Source organism: Folsomia candida, unplaced genomic scaffold, assembly GCF_002217175.1.
Source record: "Folsomia candida strain VU population unplaced genomic scaffold, ASM221717v1 Fcan01_Sc004, whole genome shotgun sequence".
In the NCBI taxonomy this organism is placed as follows: Eukaryota; Metazoa; Arthropoda; class Collembola; order Entomobryomorpha; family Isotomidae; genus Folsomia; species Folsomia candida.
In genome coordinates this window covers 8298325-8316324 of record NW_019091196.1, presented here as the reverse complement: position 1 = coordinate 8316324, position 18000 = coordinate 8298325, and the positions used below count along the sequence as shown (strand labels likewise).

The window sequence follows — 18000 nt, the reverse complement described above, 5'->3', positions numbered from 1 at the left end:
CGAATAATTCTGCCACGTGTATTGTATTTTTCTATTCTCATTAACACGCAGATTTCAAGCTCAAAAAGTACCCACCTTGTGATTAATTGCACTTTAATAAAGGTCACATATTTTACCTTACTTCATCAGGAGCGGATAACCATTAATGATATATTTATTGAAATCATGGCATCGAGGCATACAAATATCTCATAATATTTACTAATCCTGATGCATATAAAGAGACAATTAATTCATTATTTTATGTACTACGATTCATGTACCACGATTCGATTCATGAATATGAATGAGTCATCAATGTTTTTATCAAATATTTATATGTGTCACAAATAGGAAGCAATTCAAATTGCTGGCAACCTAGGTTAGTGAGATTGGGCGGAATTATAATTAAGGCTATCGATGAGATTCTCCTATAAAACTTGTGAGAAATATGAGACCTACTTATGAATTAGTGCAGACAAGTCAAGTTGCTTTTTGCATTTACTTGTCGAGACATTTTTCTCAATTTTTTCCAAATCCATCAACAGTTTTTTGTCGATTTTCAAAAATGAAGTGCTCCCTTTTTCTCACGATAAGTCCCATAATAATTTTGGCAATATCGGTTTGGTCCGCTTCTTGCCTGGAAGTCAGAGTGCAATCCTCCCTTGAAAAAGACCTCACTGTTACGTCACAACAAAAGAAAATCTTGGATAAGGTGAAGTCCAAGTTTACAAATAAATAATTGTGTAATGATAAGTTGACTTATGTCCCTAATTTCAAATCAGTTCCGGAAACGAGTCCAGCATCGTCTCACTAACGAGTTCATGAAGCATGATTTGTACCTTATCAGATATCTGCGAGGTAATGAGTGATAATCTTTCCCTCTGTTTAACACATATATGTACAACGTTTCATAATTAATTAATTATCACAGCAAAAAATTTCGATATCCGAAACGCCGAAGAAATGTTAGTCACTGTAAGTAAAAAAATATATTAATTTAGGTACATGAAAAATTACTTAACCGTTATTTATTTTAAAAAATTTCAGAGTTTAGCGTGGAGAAAACAGAACCGCATCGACACCATTCATGACGAGGATTGGACCAAGTTTAAGAAACAATATCCGTACTATCTTTCCCAGTACGATAAGGAAGGAAAACCAGGTACTTATCCATTTCAGATAAGTCGCATCTAACATAATACTTATTTGTTCTCCTTCAATTTGAAAGTGCTCTATCTTCATCCTGCCGCTTGGGATTTGCGAAAGATTGCGATATCCAATGACGCCAAACAATTCCAACGGTAGCTAGATAGACAATTGTGCTTACTTTTCGTTACAATTTCAATAAAAAGTGCTGATTATTTTCTATTCAAGCTATATCGACAAAGCCATCGACGAATCCTGGCTTAAGGTCTACGAATATCAATCAAAATACGAAAACGTAACACAGGTGAATAATGTGCATGCAAAAAACAAGAAAATTTACCAGCAAATTCTCGAATTTTTCTCATTTTTTTGACATTTTCAGGGAGTGCTGCTCGTCAATATGAAAGGTTATAACGTCGTGCAACACGCCTGTCTGCAATGTATTCCCATAATCCTTCGCGGAATTTTGACCTATGAGCGATACTATCCCGGACTGGCGCATAAAATATTCCTGATTAATAGTAAGCAAACCAGTTTTTTGCTAATTAACTTCAAGAATCATAAGAAGATTAATATCTTTTGTTTTTGTCACCGTCCATGAAGCACCTTCCACTTTTGAGCCATTGCTACAAGTCATCCGTGGCGCGTTGAGCCCACCCACAGAAAAAGCGTTGCTAATCTACGGCATGAGCAAAGGAGAATGGAGCCCCATTCTGCAAAAGTATTTCGACATGGACCAAATCCCAGAAGAGCTTGGGGGCACTTTTCAAACGGAGGTTGATGATTATTAATTAGAGGGGAAGATTTTGTACGTCTTTTTTTAAATTCTGGATAAATAAAATTAAGAGCTTCAATAAAGACATGCATTTTTATTGAGCATTAATCAGTAACTAATTTTCCCGTGTTACTTGTTTCGTTTCATCAGATAAAAATTTACCTACAACATGTTGTGTATAAAGGAAAATTATAAAGCACATGCTTATTTTTCTATTGTTGCACATATAAGTACGTCATATAAAAATTCAATCCGTCTAAAAACTCCTCAGTCCAAGCAGTCACTGGATAATAAACTCGTGCATATTATCCTCATTTTTTTACTAGGAAGATCACACGGTCTGGCTTGTTTTCTCATACATGCCTACGTATGCATATGCAAGAGTGGTCTTGCATAATGCACCCACTATCCACCTCGTTCGATTTATGCGACAGATAATTTGGTCAACTTATAAGTCAAGTAAATAAGTCTTGATAGAGACACTACACAGAAATACCTAAATTATGGCTTTAAACAACAAGTCGTCATTACTCAGGATCAGTAAATAAGTGAGTATGAGTTTATTTTTTACTGAATTTCTACACAATGGAAATACCGATATGTATGGATAATATAGAAACTTTACTAATTACGTAGTCTTGTTCGCAGGTCGTGTTTACCTATCATCATGAAATAGTTGTCTGGTCGGTTTTTAGCATGTTTTTTGATCAAGCAACACTAACCAGAAGAACAAGACCGACCAATACCAAGTAATAATTTTTGGGTATGCCCAAGTTGCAATTACTCCTTGCTTCGACTTCAGTCATGATCCAGGGTGCATTTAGGCAAGAGTAGTTCTTCTGATAAGTCATAAGTGTCCCATTTCATATCAAAAATGAGAAAAATTCCACACTGGAGAATTTGCTGCTCAATTTCCTTGCTTCTTGCATGCACATTATTCACGTGTGTTGTTGATGTTTGTCATGCAAAAAGACGCACAACGTTTGATAGGGATATCACCTTATCGACTGAACAAAAAGCCACCTTAGATAAGGCATGCACAGAAATCGTTTGTAATTCTCTGATCATGATTTTGAAAGTTTGTTAATTGATAATTATACATAATTTTTTCCAGTTTAAAGCTCTAGTTGTAGATCGAGTTCCGCACAACTACATGAAAGAAGACATTTACCTACTAAAATTCTTGAGATGTGAGCGTAAAATAAATAATAAATACATCAAAAACTAGATTGTCTCTAAATAAAACCTTTAATTTTCTCTACAACTAATTTTGTACAGATAAGAACTTTGATATTCCAGAAGCAGAGAAATTTTTGATGCAGGTGCACAAATATACTGGAAATTTGAGACTCTCTACATTGCTTAAAATGATCTAATCATCAATCATTTTCTTTTCAGGTTCTACAATGGCGTAAAGAAAACAAAATGGATACGATTGGAGAAGAAGATTGGTCCGACATGAAACAGAAATTCATGTATAATCTCCAGATGAGAGATCGAGATGGTGAACCAGGTGTCCAGAAAAAAACAAAGCAAAATAACCCTTATCTAATTTAAAATAACAAAAATATTGATAAATGAAGTGCTTTATTTCAACGTGGAGTCTATGGACCTAAGACAAACCGTGATCCAAGGCGGTGATCGTCGGTTTCTGCGCTATGTGGATGGTGCTTTGGAGGAATCATGCGGCTTGGTGAGGACGCTGGGCGAAAAGTATCAAAATGTGACAAGGTTTGAGATAGATTAATCATATTTAGGTAGAGTTTATTGGCTGGCTAAAAGCAATGCCAATCACCAAGGATCACTTAGTGATTGCCATTGCTTTTAGCAGGCAAAGACATATACCTTACCTATGATAATAATCTGTCTCGTAAAGGGGTCACCTCATCGTTAACGGGAAGGGCTATAATTTGATACAACATGGCTGTTTGCGATGTAATTTTTTATTGCACAATTTAAATTAAGGTTTATAAATGAAAATTGGTGATAAGTTTGTCATCCTATTCAGGCATCCCATCCCTTCTGAGAATTGTTCTTAGTTACGAGCAACATTGGCCGGAATGTGTGGATCGTATATTAGTTTTAAACGGTATTTACTCACATAGATAATTGTTCAACATTCAGATAATTATAAATTGTTGGATCGCTATTTTTAAGCTCCTGGAATATTTGTTCCACTACTCGACGCTATAAAACCTCTGCTCAGTCCGAGTACGAGCCAGGCGTTAACAGTGTTAGGGCCGAACAAAAAGACAAATTTGGAAGCTCTCTTAAAATTCATGGATATTGATGAAATTCCAGTGGAATTTGGTGGACGGAAAATTCTGGACAATTCTCAGAGTGATTACGATGAGAATTTTACGTACTGAATTTGCACATTTTTTATCTAAAATCTGAGAATTTTAATTTCTTCCCATGCAACTGATAATTACACATGTCTCCACACACTTACATACATGTGTACGTACATATTAATGTACATAGGTATGAAACACGTTTTCTCAGTAAAATCATTTACATGCAATTTACATTAGTATAGTTTTTCTGTAAGGGCATTAATAATTGGGCTGCTGGATGGTTAATTATTCTCTTTTTATTATATTTATGTCTTACTTTACATGAATAAATAACATTTACAATTATTTATAAGGTTTACACTTAAGTTGAAGTAAGTGATGAACAAGATGCGAATAGACTTTTTTTAATAGTAAATGCATATACGATTCTGTGCATGGAATTTGCAATATATACATATCAACAATTTACGAGAATAATACAATGCAATTAATTGTACATACTTCACACGTACAGTCAATGGAAAAAGTATTGGCAACACCCACGCAAGCTAAATAAAATTGGTTATAACTTTGGCATGCGTTATCAAATTGGCATGAAACTTTGAACACATTTGATAAATCTAATGTAGTGTTCGATTATAATCGTGTTTCCGATTTAAATCTAGTAAACATAACGCAATCCAAATTTTGACCCTAACTAGTCAGGTACGAACCTGCAAAAAGTATTGGCAACATGTGGCTAAATTAGTTACTCGACACAATTTTCTTAACCATCTTCCACATTTCGTTACGGTAAGGTAATTAAGTGACAAAATATAACGTTAGCGACATTTTAAGTCTACAGTTGTGCTGTCTGGAGCCAAAATGGCGGCACTAAACCAGCTGTATTTGGCGCGGCGAGAAATATTCATGCCTCTTCCATAAAAATGCTTTGTTATCCAAAAATCAAAGAGAAAACATACTTTTCCATATTCACTATTGAAAACGTAGCAAAGAAATATAAAATGACGATCTCAGTTTCTACTTTTCGACGATGCGGAGGAAAAAGGTCACCTACGCCCAAAATCTACTGATGAATCAAGCAACAAATCATTCGAGATCGGAAGATTTTAGCCCCCAAATCCATGTTGAATTGCAGTACCAACTGTGGGGCAAACATATCATTCAATTTGGTGTTCACTAAAAAATTATGCGTTGGGGTTTCAGGCTCCAGTAGCCCGACCGACGAGAGAGTCCCCAAAGCGAACCACCTCAATAAATTGGGATGGGCTAAATATAAGCCTCAATTGACTTCCAATGAATGAAATAAAGTCTACTGGTACGACATAGGCATATTTTACTTATTCGGAGCTCATTAATTGGTTCAAGTCTGGCGGATGCCATAAAAGGCTCAGAAATACGAAAACGTTCGTATGGCAGTTTAACACATAGGAGGATCGATTATGGTTTGGGGTTAAATGACTAGGTGGCGGCGTGTTTACCTGGTCATTATCGATAAAATCATGACCAGGGAGGTCTAATTAATCATTCCAAACGATAATTTGAAATTATTTGATAAAAACCTGATCTGGGGAGGAATTTTATATTCCAAAAATGCAGTGACCCAAAACAGCTACCCCAATTTACGATGCAAGTTTTTGGAGACCGAAAAGGTTAAGCTTCTTTCGTTGGCTGCACAGTTACCTGATGTCATTCTGATTGTTTGGGCTGCGAAAAGAGAGACCGGTGGGAAACCACTCGACGAAAAACGAGCTTGTCAAAAGTTCGAAACAAGTGTGGCCAACCATATAAAAAAACGTTATAAAGAACCTTGTCGAATCAATTCCATGGCATATTTCTGCTCTTATTGCGTCGAGGGGATGTGCCACGTAATACTAGAAGCAGTGTGTCGCAGTAAAATTGTCCTTTCTTTGTTCTATGATTTTTTTAAGTTAGAAGGTGCCAATACTTTTTGCGGGTTAATTTTGCAAATTTTCCAGCAAATTATTTAAAAACTGCGTTAATATAATTTTGAGCAGTAAAACATGATTATAATCGAAAACAACATTAAATTAACTAAATGCGTACAAATTTTCATGCTAATTCGATAATGCATGCCAAAGTTATAGCCAATTTTATTTAACTTGCGTGGGTGTTGCCAATACTTGTTCCATTGACTGTATTGTTCATTATTGCACCATATCAGTTATATTATCTAAGTGATCATTGTCTTGTCACATCGTACTTATCTGAATTAGATATTGCCCATCATTTTCTGTGTCATTTTATCTCATCTCACCAAAAATGTCTTCCACTTTTGCATCTTTAGAGAAGAAGGCCTCTCGGATTTAAAACAATTTCGTCCTCTTTCATCGACTTTTTCTGATTTTTTACATTCTCCCCAGCGCCACTTTCTCCAGAGGAAAGTAGAGCTGGCGGAGTTGCCGACTTCTTTTTAATGGATGCCGGAGTCATATTTTGTATTATGGCGTCCACGTCTGACAAGGGCTCGACCTGCATTATTTTCCTGACTTCCTGGTTCAAAGCAGTGTCAGATTTTCTCCACTTTCTCTGCGGGTCAAAGTCATCCTCGTCCGAGCTGGCTTCTAAAATTTCAAATTTTTATGATTAAATGGTCATAATTTTCACTGCTTTGGTTTCGTTTACCGATATAGTTTGGTATCGTGGATCGTGGCCGGACAGATTTTTTGGACGATTGCAACGTTACTCGCGGCGATGGGATGATTTTCGGCGTGGATTGTGAATTGTTCTCGTGTTTATTATTCTTTTCGCCATCTTCATTTTCCTCCCCGCTATTTGCCCCCTTTTTCGTCTTACTTCGTGAATTCCTGCTTTTTCCACTAGAATGTTTACTGTCCCCTTTCTCCATTAAACTTGTCTTCTCTTTGTCTCCCAACTTTTTCCTTCTTGGGAAAAGCATGATTAGTTTCAATTAATTATAAATATGAAAAATTACAATACCTAAATGCCATCGGTATGACAAACAGGTTGGGAAATGTGCACTGAATAACTTTCAAAACGATACAAGTTAATCCAATGATGCAGAGAATTGGGCCGATAAGCTTAAGTTGTAATGTCTTGAATCCTAACAAAATGATTCAATGAACATGAAAACATGTAACATGTGAACATGTGAACATGATTCAATTTGCAATTTTTTGCGAATAAATTATGAAAACCAACCCTTTTCTCCAAGGCCCACGAACGTAATGACTATTCCTATGCATACTGTGGACGACACAAAATATAAATATTGACACAATTTTAGTTGGTTAAAATTTTCAACTTGAAAATAAATTTTGAATCAAGACTTTTACTTAATATGAGACCGATATAAATTGCCGAGTACGCATTGCTTAATCCCCCTTTTCCAGAATCTTCATCATCATTATACGAGATTTGACTCAGGGCATCGAAACTTTGCTGTTCAAATGAATCAATAAAATCCAATAAATATCGACTTGGTCACATTAATTATTCTGAGAAAACAAAATTACCCAATATTTACTAACCTTCGATTTTTGATGAAGTAACTCTTTCCCAATGAGAATTTTTTTAATCGTTTCATGCGCCGCTTTTGCCTTCATTGCTTCCTCCGCTTCTTTTCCGGTCAACTGCACACATTTAACTTTGAATTAGTCTCACTCACCCAAATCACATGCACGCACTTATCAAGAAGACAAAGAGATGATGAAGAAGATATTGAAAAACCCATGCCACCAAAAAAGCGTTACTTTGTGACAACACCACCATAACAATCTGGAGGAAAAAAGTGGATAATAACGTGTTTTGAAAGTTGAAGCGTTGTTATTTTATCATGCAAATACATACGACACGACATTTTAAAGGTGTGCATGCAGGCGATAAGGATCGATTGTGTGGACATGTTTTTTTTACCCATTTTGGGGGAAATTGGGGGAAAGGTTTGATCGTGATGTTGGCTCTGTGGGGTTGTAATTCGGAGCGATCCAAAGGACGCCGCTGTTGCTGTTGACCCTTCCGCTTGCTCCCTTGCTTCCGGTTCAACATGGACCCAATTACGGCCGCCATGACTTTTCAGTTTGTGTATTATAATTTGTATGTATGCACAAAAGCGTTGACAAGGCGGACACAACAATAGAGGAGGAATATTAGAGGATAAATACTTATTGCTTATTTGCGACTACCTACGACAGACACGCTACAGGTAGGAGGAGGTAACAACCAGGCACTACAAAACAACACTTTTTTTTACTTGGCTGCTATTACAGTACTGCTATAACATCATCATCTATAAACTACAATAACAAAACATGGAATGATGTTTAGTGTTTAATTGATTCGCACGGTTACATATTTATTTCCACTAAGTATACAAGCTAAAAGATAAGTTCATACCTCGGAAAGTGCCACAGGATCGGCCAACTTTTCCTTCATCTGTTCCAATTCTCTTCTCCGGTCCCGTTTTTTACGGGTCATCAGGGCTGCTAAACCAGCCATCTTTGCAAATCTGTTGAATGTAAAATAGTACATTTAATTTAAGAAAGTCACAATTTTTGATAAATTTTTGGCGAACAAATTCTTACTTTTTTTCAGAAGCTTATAAAAGTAAACCAACTTTTATGAACAAGTATAGAATAAATAGAAAGTGACCGTATCACACCGTGCAGGTTACCAGTTACCACATGTCAAAAAAATTAGCCTGCCTGGTTAAACCCGGCACAAATCACTAACTGACCGTGGCAGAAACGGAACAATGAAAACATGCTAATTTCCTCGCAATGTGGTCCCGTTCGAGAAAACACGTCAGTGAAACCTCCTGAAGAGAAAGTCAAGTTTCGCTCAGGGAGTTTGGAGTGCGAGTGTAAATCTGGGCCAGTGGTGCATACCGATATAACAGCGTCCAAAAGGAGGCGTCATGAAAATGGTGAAATAAAAACATTTTGTATGATTCATGCAAAATTTTCATGCAAATTATTTATTTGATTAATTTTTGCACATATAAAATTAAAGTTAATTATAGTACTTTTTAAACGAATCTTTTATTACTTCTTCACAAAGTTCACAATTTACTCAATTTTTGCAATATCCTAATAATCATAAGTTTTTCCACCACAATTAAACTTTCTCCCCTTGTAATCTATGCATCATTCCATTCCTCATCAATTTTCTTTACTTCACTTCACGGGCATCATCGCACGGATGTTTTTGCCCTGTACTTATAAGAATACATACGCGACAAGGTGAAAGTTTTGACTTTATACAGTCATCGTTTTACTTGAGGAGTGAGTGGGTGCAAAAATTTGCCAACTGGCGAAAAGGCATACATATGTACGTAGTAGTCATGACGATGCGATATATAAACAAGAAGCGCAGAGGTGGCCAATAAGTTTGCTTAGAGTTTACAATTTGCTTTTGGAAGCCAATAATAAACGTGCCTAAAAGTAAAACTAACCCAGCCAGCCGAGGAAGAAAACAGCCACTGCAATTTCTCGGATGGGATATGGCCCACTAAATTTGCAGTGTTCGATGGTGTGGCGAAAGGAAGCCACCACAAACAAAGCGTGTTCTAGGCAGCCACCTACATCAGAGAAAGTCGGAACAAAATTCCATCTCAGGCATAAAAACCTGTCTGAGGTGGACGAATAAACTACTCAAATTACAACTTTCTCCTACTTGAAAGACTGTATTATGAATGTCCTCGCAGTCGGTTTATGACGATGCGGTGTGTGGTTTGGTTGGTTACTTTGCATGAAATAAAATGGAACCGATTTTCTGCACGCGAAGGAAACCTTAGGCATTGTTCTCGTATAAGAAATAAATATGTGGTTGAATGATCAGCCTAATAAAAATCTCACCTTTTGCATATATGCGAATAAAATTGAGTGATTACATTACCACCCCGCACGATAGCCTTGACCTTATTGTACCCGTGGTACATATTCAATCAATCTTTTTTTCTAAGCATATGCATCAAAATCAATGAGAGAGAATGTTGAATGTATATCCTCTCAAATATTTATAGCAGGAGACGCATGGATTAAAAAATATCGGGACAACGTGACCAATCCGATTTATTTTTGCACTCCCAATATTCACCGTTGTAAATATGCATATTTTTTCCGGTTACTTGATCTTTCGCTACGGAGAACCAGGCAGGTTTATAGCCGGGTTCGCCACCGTCGTCGTCAACTGGAATATGCATAATTATATTCAGATTTTGTACTAAATTTGATTTAAATGGCATGTTTAATTAATGTGGCTATATTTACGGTCATCGGGTGGTTTGCTGACGGCCGTGACAAGCGTGGACTTTGACTTTGAAGAATTCGTCATATTCTGAAGTCTGATTTTCCTCGCCGTCCGTTGTTTCTCTTCTATTCGTAACTTTTCTAGATTGGCTTCGTCAAAGTATCCGTTTTCCATGAGGCGTTGATCTGGCCTGTTACGACTGTCGGTGGGAGCCACACCTTCCTCCATTTCATTTAGTTGGCAGGCGAGCAGTGTGAAATTATAGTATTTATCCGAGTCAGATCTGTACATACAACATACGGAATAATACTCGGATGGTCCTAAAAATTGCGTAATTTGTTACGTACGGAGGCATGACTCTGCTCCAAAGTAATTTTGCCGGCCCAAGTGTAAAGCTACCTTTAGAATCTATTTTGAGTATTTCAAACGACTCAATTTTACTATCCCAAGTACCAGCGATGCATAATTTGGGCTGTTTGACCGAATCGTAGATGGTCCCTTCAACCTGCAGAAAAATATATATGTGCAAAGTTATTAGTCTGTCTCATTTTCTTAATTATGTAATTTAGCAATCGTACTCGCTTAGCTTCTCCCTTAAAGAAAGAGGATGGATTATACTTTATGTGACAAATTTCCCCCGTGCTGTGATTATAAATATCCATTTCGCCCTCTTGATCAATCCACAACTTTCCAAACATAATGTTATGCACAATGCTGGGAACTTTGCGCCACGTATAGTGCGTTCCTGTATAAAAATCACACATAAGAACGATGAGAATTTTCAGGATGATATTTATCAATACCTGTTTTAGGGAATAAAAGATGTGCCAATCCCAGTGGCGTGATTTCAATAGAATTTCCCCGAAACCTCGAACTCATCGAGAACTGCTGCCAGCACACCCACTTTCGACCTTGACAGTGCTGCGCGACGAGGGGCGGGTGATGACTGACCTGCTCACTGATACATCGCCATCCCAAGTCTTCGATGCGGTCAGATTCGAATGTTTCGCCGAGAAGAGGATTGAACGGTTTTCCCGTCCGTAGGGCGGATGTCGCGTAAGAAGAAACCGTGTAGGCTGCGATGTACGCCATTTGTTCGAAGGGATCGGACGTATCGGCCGCTTTGTCGATCAAGGCGCTGTACTCGTAGTCCTCATTTAATCTCTGCAGAATTAATTACTTTTTGGTTCTCGATTAATTGAATATGAGATTAACAACATCATTAAATGCGAATAATTTTAACCTGAAGCATGGACAAGGGTTCGTTAAAGTTGACGGGGAGGGGAAGTTTGGTCAGGTCTTTGCCGATGGCGTTCTTTATAAGGGACCATAAACTCATGGAGACCTTAAAAATGTATGAAAAATAGTTATAAATAAGATCAATCAGTAGTTTCATGAATGTACAGAATCTCACATCGGGACGATTTGGTATCCGTATTCTCCTCGATTGATTTAACGATCGGACCATCACAGTGATGGAAAAGGGGTCAAACTGTTCACCCCCAAAACAGTCAGCTGAAACGTCATTCTCGGATGTCGACTCCATGTCGTTGGCCGATTGATTTCGCACCGTAAAGCCTCCCCGTTCACTATACGATCGCAACAAGGCAGTGTCGTCTTGGTCTTTTTTTCGTCTTCTTCGACAACAACAGCAGCACAGAAATCTTCGCATCTGAAATAATACGGGTTGTCATTTTGTTGTAATTATGTAGTTTAATTATGCAAACGTACCCGTTTCGACCGCACTTTGACGCTCAACTGTTGATGATATGGAAATGGTAGTGGAGCCGTGCCATCGTCTTTCTGCAGATGCATAACATTCGTACATGTAAGTAAGCATGCACGCATTATTAAATCCCGTTTAGGTTAGATCATGGCTTAATTTCTTTCGCAAACAAGACTGTACTAATTGAATTAGGGATTTGCGAATATAGAAGACTGCTGACCTTGGTGGAAGAAGTGGTAGTTTCCACTGTGTAATTGCTCACGCGTTCGTTCTCAATACTTGGTGGGCTGATCTCAACGACCTCGGTCATCTTGATGTGATTGAGTGATGTGCTCGTCACTGGTGTAGCGACGATCTGAATTGTCCATGAAAATAATGCATGAAAATGTGTATTTTTGCCTTTGATATTTAGTTTAATTGAATAAATAAGAGATACCTGTTTCGACATAGTATAACTAATGTTATGCAATACTAATAGTTATTTCCTCTCTGTTTTTAAAAGATTTCATGAGAAAACTTTTCATTTGTTCGGGTGAAAGCTGCAAGTTTGTGGGGCAACAAATCTAATTCCGTGACGCTTTATCGCTCTATAAGACCCAATTGCTACAAAAAGTCAATAGTTTACGAAAAGATTTGTTAGAGGGTAAAGAAATTTTAACGCGAACACATGCATGAGAAGGTCATATTCATTAGAGGGTACCATTTTCCATGACATTCGATGTCATTAAATTTAATTGTGCTTAATTTAATTGTGCTTTCTACCCCCACACCTCCATGGTAATGATACAGGGATCCTCTGGTATGGTATACACTTCCGATTACGGAGTTCCGAGCCCTTCAAAAAGGTGACCCCATTGACTGACATATTTTTTATTCCATACTTTCACCAACTTTCACTTTTGTGTCAGATTTTGATTTACAATTTATTCTGTATTTTTAAAGTCATGATGTCACTCGTAAATATACAAATATATTCATGCGTACAAATTGATGTGGAATTTGAATAAATTATGACTTGTAAAACGGAGCAAAGCTTTCAATGGTGAGTCCCTCCTCCTCTTGCGCACCCTTATTGTCCTTGACCGCTGTCGCTCCAACTTGTGTCTTGGATATGCTAATCCCCGCATTACCTTGTTGTCCATCCATCTCTGGCGTGTAGGGTCGAATAAGAACATTTTGATGCAACGAGTCCGGCCCAGGAACATGCAGTGGCATTAACTGAGACGGTTTCAAAGCTCGTATTCCACTCTTTTTGTTCTTAACCTTGGTAGAATTATTGCTGCTTCCAGCATTCTTGGTCCATTCCGATCCTTGCAGCGTTCCACCAACGGGAACAGCACTACTAACCCCAGCAGATCGTGACGACATGACTCTGGCCTCGGATTGGGATCCAAGGTACGTGTATGGACAAAAGTTGGGGTCTTGAGAACTGTTGGCAAGCAGTTTTAAAACTTTCTTTACTTCAACGCGAGACAAATTCATCCACTGCTTGCCACCGGGACCTCTGAGGTGTTGTTGCGCCAGACTCTCAACAAGTTCAGGGTTAAGGTCGTAAACCCACTTCAAGTTTGTGTAGCCTTCAATGAGACGTTCCATTTGTTCCACTTGGAATCTAAGAGAATTTTGGTTCTAAAATACAGGTTACAATATAATACAAAATTGTATATCCAACCTGCGACTGAAACCTCGAACTCTGACCTCATCAAGTAGCCTCGTGTCTATCTGTACGTCCATCAAATTGTTGATCAGTGCCTTCCTATAGGACGAGAACCTATTTAGCGTCTGCGCCTGCGCAATCCCTTTGTCACGATGGGACTTATTGACACTCCGTTTGGGTCCGATGACTGGAAATTTGGCAAGAACGCGGCCATCATATTCTGAAATGACCTTCTGTTCCCAGGTCACTTGTCTTTCATGGCGCCGACAACGTTGAGCGAGTGAAATCTTTGCCCCCGTTCGTGGATCGGTTTGGAGTTCTTCAAGGAATTTGTCCTCGCTCGGGCGTCGCTTTACAGGACCCCAATATTCCCAGGACTTATCGCCTTGGCTGTACTCCCAGATGCGTTGCTGGCAGGGGATGTAGCTCAACCAAAATTCTTTCTGTGAGTGGTTTCGAAAATTTTATGGGTATTTTTTAAACGGAGCATATCAATATTTTTGAAAGTAGGAACCTCAAAAGACCATTCTTTAGCCTGTTGAATCGTTGGAAATGTGGTTGCCACTGATTTGGACCGACCGACAGAAGTGAGACAATTGTCAGTGAGGCGTTTCTCCTGAGCCCTCTTGCGCCACATTTCTTCCCCCAAGAGTAATTCATCACCTTGGATGGAAATCGAGTTGAGGATTGATTCCAGACGTTTTTGGTCCAATGGGTCAACAATTGGTGGGGGTTTGGGTGGTGCACACTTGATCTTGCTGGATACCCGAATCGATCTCTGCTTGCTAGGGGCAGCAGATGGCTTCTTCTTCGGGGGGAACAAAATTGTCTGAATTGACACTGACATGATGAATTATTTTCGGCAATAATGATAATCATAGGCAATATTTTTGTTGGCAATCTTTATCCTCACAAATAAGTCTTTGGCCCCACTTTCGAACTCATGGTAACTTGTACCGCAAACACATCAATATTATTTGACACTTTATCAGTCTCTACACAAGATTATTTGACACTTTATCAATCTATAAGGTTACGACAAATGGCCGAGTTACAAAATAAATTTTCATTTTTAGAAAACTAAAAATTGTTGAAAATATGCCATTGGTTACAGTTTTGGAAATGTAATTTTGTAACCGTCATGTCCGTCTGTCTGTCCGTCTGTCTGTCCGTCCGATCATTTTACGATAACTTTCGTTAAACTCGGCCTAGCGACTTTAAATTTGGTATACATGTAGTATGTGACAAATGAGGAGTTAAGTTTGAAGATGGGCGAAATCAATTAAGTGGTTGACCTGTGGTGGTCATCTGGGTGGGTGGAGTATTTCAAAATCCTCGTTGAAAGCTGTAAACTGGCATTGAGATTGCTAATGGTGTCTAATTGAAGAATATGAATTTAAATTGGGAAAATTTCCGACTGGAGGGACCCGATACCATACCGATTTTTGAAAATTATCCATCGAGCTGAAATTAGTGCAGAGATTGCTAATGGCCCCTGATGAAAGAATATGAATTGAAATTGGACCTTTAAGGGGGTGACCCATATCGATTTTCAAAAATTGTATTAAAAAGATGAAATTAGACACTCGTAGAAGACTGAAATTTGGCACGACCCCGTGGGGGTAGACCAGATTGAAAAATATGAACTAAATATTAAGATTTTTTCCACAGAGATTTAACAAGGTGACCCACATTGCTTTTTATATTGGTAGAATAAAAATAAAATTCGGTATCATGGGTAAGGGCACATCAGACTAAAGAATATGAATAATGTTCATATTCATCGAATATGAATATTTTTGTGGGCCCAGCCCAGAAGACTGAGACCCGTACTGGTTTTAAAATTGGTCAAGGAGCTGAAATTTTGCATGCTGGATTGTGGGAACATTTTTGCCGATTACGAATAGTAGTTGGTGCAGGTCGTCTGACTAAAGTTTAGAAGCTGACACTGACCCTAACTCGGGCTAAACAAACGCTGCACACTGGGATTTCAAATTTAATTTTCGAAATAGTACCCTCGAGATTTTGATCTTAAAAAATCAAGCTAAAAATTACGATGATTTCATCTTAACGAATTAAATCTCTATGTCTGCCCATTCAAAAGTTATTAAAGGTCAAAGTCGTTGGTACACACGACCATGGGACGTGTACCAACGATTTAAAAAATAATTATTTTATTTGTAACTCCACCATTTGTCGCAACCGTTAAAAGACACAAGAGTTACCTAGATACTAAATGTCAAGCAATCGTGGTCTCTACATGTTACGACAAATGAATTGTTTCCAACACAAATTTTCATTTTTGAAGAAATTAAATTTTAATTATTATGTACTGAAAAAATAGTGTGAGTGGACCGTTGCTAAGTTGGAAGATTGAGATGACCCCCTAGGTCAAATCCGGGTCAGGTGATCTCACACTCTCCAGTGGGGTGTCAATAGATCGGTCTAGATCGTACGATCACTTTGGTATATTATAGAATTTTGTGAGATAAGAATTGGCTGTGAAATTCCTGAAAAACTTATATTTTGGAGATATTGTTCAAAATAAACGTTTTAGTTTTCCGAAATAGTACACTCGAGATTTTTAGCTTAAAAAATCAAGTTAAAAATTAGGATGATTTCATCCTCAGGAATTAAGTCTCTATGTCTGCCTGTTCAAAAGTTATTCAAGGTTAAAGTCGTTGGGCCCGACAAGGGGACTTCGGGCCCAAAGATTTAAAACCTACAATGCAGACTCCATATAGAGGGACAGAGTCCCTGACTCCGTGAATCAGATTTCTAAATTTTTCTCCGAAAAGTGAAGAGGCCCCCCGCAAAAGTGATACGCCAGGACCACCTCCTCAACTCCCACAAGATAAGCGAAAGTCATCATCTCCACCCGCACATGAACACCCAATAGAACCCCTTGTCCATTCTCCGGGACACTCTCGAGTATCATCATCATCATCAGATACATCTGACCAGGACGATGTCCCACCTACCAGAAACTCGACTGGTCAGCCCCCAGTTCGGACATCAGTTGGAACAGGAGAGAAAAAGATGTCGTCGGGAGATCCAAAACAGAACCAAGTGTCTGCAATCTCGCAGACCAATCCTGCACCACAGCCGGCCAGATTGTCCAACCAAACACAAACCCCAATAAAAAAAGTCACAGTCACAGCCACAACCACAACCACCCCCACCTGCGCAGAATCCAAGCAACACCTATTCTCAACCACCACCACCTCCCTTCCAAATAGGAGGAAGCTCATGGGCAATGATGTCGGGTAAATAACACTCCTAAAATCAAGCACTTATGTATTCAAGAATCATAAAAAATTGATTTTTAAAATAGTCGAGTCAGCCACAACTGCGCCAATTTCTCAGCAAAATTTTCCCTATCAACCACAAGGAACTTACAACAACCCTCAATTTAATATGTATTCCTATCAGCATCAGCCCCAAATAACGGGGACGACGTACACAGCTGCGCCCATTTACGGATATGGAGGCATGCCCTCGCCAATCATGATGGAATATGGAGGAATGAATTTGTGTCCCATCTGCAGGGTATCATGATTCTCGCATAATTGCTAAACAGCTGACTTACGTTAATTATTTGACCCCTATAGCGAGGAATTCTAATCGAAGAATATGACACGCTAGGAATCATACTCGCCATTATTTTATTTCCGTGTGGACTTATTTGCTGCTTTCTCATGAGACAGATGAGGTGCCAATTTTGTGGGGCTATGTTTGATGCATGAAATGATGTTCAGAATTAATATTAAGTAAGTATTTTCTGTTTATCATATGGATAAGAAATTACGAAAATTGAGAAAATTGAATTTTTTTGTAAAGAATTGTGCACAAAGAGTTGCGAGAAATTGGAATAATGAAACAAGTAAGATGCGAAAGTATTGTTTTTTTATTCAATCACTGACGCTTATACATATAATTAGTTTATGATTAAAATACAGTAATTAGTCAAATATTGAATACTATTAATTATATGCCAATATTAGGAGTACTGCCATTTACAGATAATAAAATTACTTTGCAGATCTTCTCCCACTTTCTCAGTCACTCTTATTTCCTTCTAATTGGACTAGACCACCACCATACCCTCGGTTTTTGCATAACTACTTATCGTAAATTAGTTCTTATCTCTCTTGCCTTACTACACTTGGAATTGATTTGATGATGA

The 18000-nt window shown here is 38.2% G+C and overlaps 5 protein-coding genes across 10 annotated transcripts; 2 read left to right on the top strand and 3 right to left on the bottom strand.

The window, feature by feature from the left end:
- Window positions 1-439: 439 nt before the first annotated feature.
- Window positions 440-2005, top strand: LOC110849197 (SEC14-like protein 4). Its single transcript, XM_022096572.2, has 8 exons — window positions 440-694; window positions 765-840; window positions 914-957; window positions 1030-1144; window positions 1211-1283; window positions 1357-1432; window positions 1511-1649; window positions 1732-2005. Exons 1-8 carry the CDS (start codon window positions 548-550, stop codon window positions 1917-1919), a joined length of 858 nt encoding a protein of 285 aa, XP_021952264.1. The 5' UTR covers window positions 440-547; the 3' UTR covers window positions 1920-2005.
- A 682-nt stretch (window positions 2006-2687) lies between these two features.
- Window positions 2688-4545, top strand: LOC110848596 (SEC14-like protein 2). Its single transcript, XM_022095842.2, has 8 exons — window positions 2688-2936; window positions 3018-3093; window positions 3182-3225; window positions 3302-3416; window positions 3487-3634; window positions 3780-3838; window positions 3912-3992; window positions 4061-4545. Exons 1-8 carry the CDS (start codon window positions 2778-2780, stop codon window positions 4270-4272), a joined length of 894 nt encoding a protein of 297 aa, XP_021951534.1. The 5' UTR covers window positions 2688-2777; the 3' UTR covers window positions 4273-4545.
- Window positions 4482-9039, bottom strand: LOC110849070. 6 transcript variants are annotated; one of them, XR_004834683.1, is made up of 8 exons: window positions 8098-8689; window positions 7713-7814; window positions 7518-7623; window positions 7384-7428; window positions 7162-7285; window positions 6847-7106; window positions 6425-6785; window positions 4482-4700 (listed from the first exon to the last, which is right to left on the bottom strand). XR_004834683.1 is itself a non-coding variant. In XM_035851189.1 (8 exons), exons 2-8 carry the CDS (start codon window positions 8677-8679, stop codon window positions 6505-6507), a joined length of 1020 nt encoding a protein of 339 aa, XP_035707082.1. In that variant the 5' UTR covers window positions 8680-8689; window positions 8766-9039; the 3' UTR covers window positions 6391-6504. The 6 variants fall into 6 exon arrangements, 5 of the variants coding, with proteins under 5 accessions (XP_035707082.1, XP_035707080.1, XP_035707081.1 ...); XM_035851189.1 differs by lacking the exon at window positions 4482-4700 and adding an exon at window positions 8766-9039 and having other exon boundaries at window positions 6391-6785; window positions 8578-8689; XM_035851187.1 differs by lacking the exon at window positions 4482-4700 and having other exon boundaries at window positions 6391-6785; window positions 8098-8477; window positions 8578-8689.
- A 163-nt stretch (window positions 9040-9202) lies between these two features.
- Window positions 9203-12258, bottom strand: LOC110848943 (oxysterol-binding protein 1). Its single transcript, XM_022096315.2, has 8 exons — window positions 12163-12258; window positions 11846-12103; window positions 11675-11776; window positions 11235-11595; window positions 11010-11176; window positions 10779-10936; window positions 10452-10714; window positions 9203-10371 (listed from the first exon to the last, which is right to left on the bottom strand). Exons 1-8 carry the CDS (start codon window positions 12244-12246, stop codon window positions 10220-10222), a joined length of 1545 nt encoding a protein of 514 aa, XP_021952007.2. The 5' UTR covers window positions 12247-12258; the 3' UTR covers window positions 9203-10219.
- Window positions 12259-13138: 880 nt separating this feature from the next.
- On the bottom strand, window positions 13139-14665 carry LOC118435384. The gene is made up of 3 exons (XM_035851388.1): window positions 14329-14665; window positions 13830-14257; window positions 13139-13769 (listed from the first exon to the last, which is right to left on the bottom strand). The coding sequence occupies exons 1-3, from the start codon at window positions 14659-14661 to the stop codon at window positions 13166-13168; spliced, it is 1365 nt and encodes a 454-aa protein (XP_035707281.1). The 5' UTR covers window positions 14662-14665; the 3' UTR covers window positions 13139-13165.
- Between the last annotated feature and the right edge of the window lie 3335 nt (window positions 14666-18000).

Bases quoted from the DNA above. Each gene is read 5' to 3' on its own strand.
- LOC110849197 (XM_022096572.2), top strand. From the start codon at position 548: ATGAAGTGCTCCCTTTTTCTCACGATAAGTCCCATAATAATTTTGGCA. The intron at 695-764 runs GTGAAGTCCAAG...ATTTCAAATCAG, and splicing joins AAAAGAAAATCTTGGATAAG to TTCCGGAAACGAGTCCAGCA. The intron at 958-1,029 runs GTAAGTAAAAAA...AAAAAATTTCAG, and splicing joins CCGAAGAAATGTTAGTCACT to AGTTTAGCGTGGAGAAAACA.
- LOC110848596 (XM_022095842.2), top strand. From the start codon at position 2,778: ATGAGAAAAATTCCACACTGGAGAATTTGCTGCTCAATTTCCTTGCTT. The intron at 3,417-3,486 runs GTGTCCAGAAAA...TGATAAATGAAG, and splicing joins AGATCGAGATGGTGAACCAG to TGCTTTATTTCAACGTGGAG. The intron at 3,993-4,060 runs GTATTTACTCAC...GCTATTTTTAAG, and splicing joins TCGTATATTAGTTTTAAACG to CTCCTGGAATATTTGTTCCA.
- LOC110849070 (XM_035851186.1), bottom strand. From the start codon at position 8,250: ATGGCGGCCGTAATTGGGTCCATGTTGAACCGGAAGCAAGGGAGCAAG. The intron at 7,624-7,712 runs GTTAGTAAATAT...TCATTTGAACAG, and splicing joins TACTTCATCAAAAATCGAAG to CAAAGTTTCGATGCCCTGAG. The intron at 7,429-7,517 runs GTAAAAGTCTTG...TGTCGTCCACAG, and splicing joins TTATATCGGTCTCATATTAA to TATGCATAGGAATAGTCATT.
- LOC110848943 (XM_022096315.2), bottom strand. From the start codon at position 12,246: ATGCATCTGCAGAAAGACGATGGCACGGCTCCACTACCATTTCCATAT. The intron at 11,596-11,674 runs GTTAAAATTATT...TTAATTCTGCAG, and splicing joins AACCCTTGTCCATGCTTCAG to AGATTAAATGAGGACTACGA. The intron at 10,937-11,009 runs GTACGATTGCTA...ATTTTTCTGCAG, and splicing joins TTAAGGGAGAAGCTAAGCGA to GTTGAAGGGACCATCTACGA.
- LOC118435384 (XM_035851388.1), bottom strand. From the start codon at position 14,661: ATGTCAGTGTCAATTCAGACAATTTTGTTCCCCCCGAAGAAGAAGCCA. The intron at 14,258-14,328 runs GTTCCTACTTTC...AACCACTCACAG, and splicing joins CTAAAGAATGGTCTTTTGAG to AAAGAATTTTGGTTGAGCTA. The intron at 13,770-13,829 runs GTTGGATATACA...AAATTCTCTTAG, and splicing joins GTTCGAGGTTTCAGTCGCAG to ATTCCAAGTGGAACAAATGG.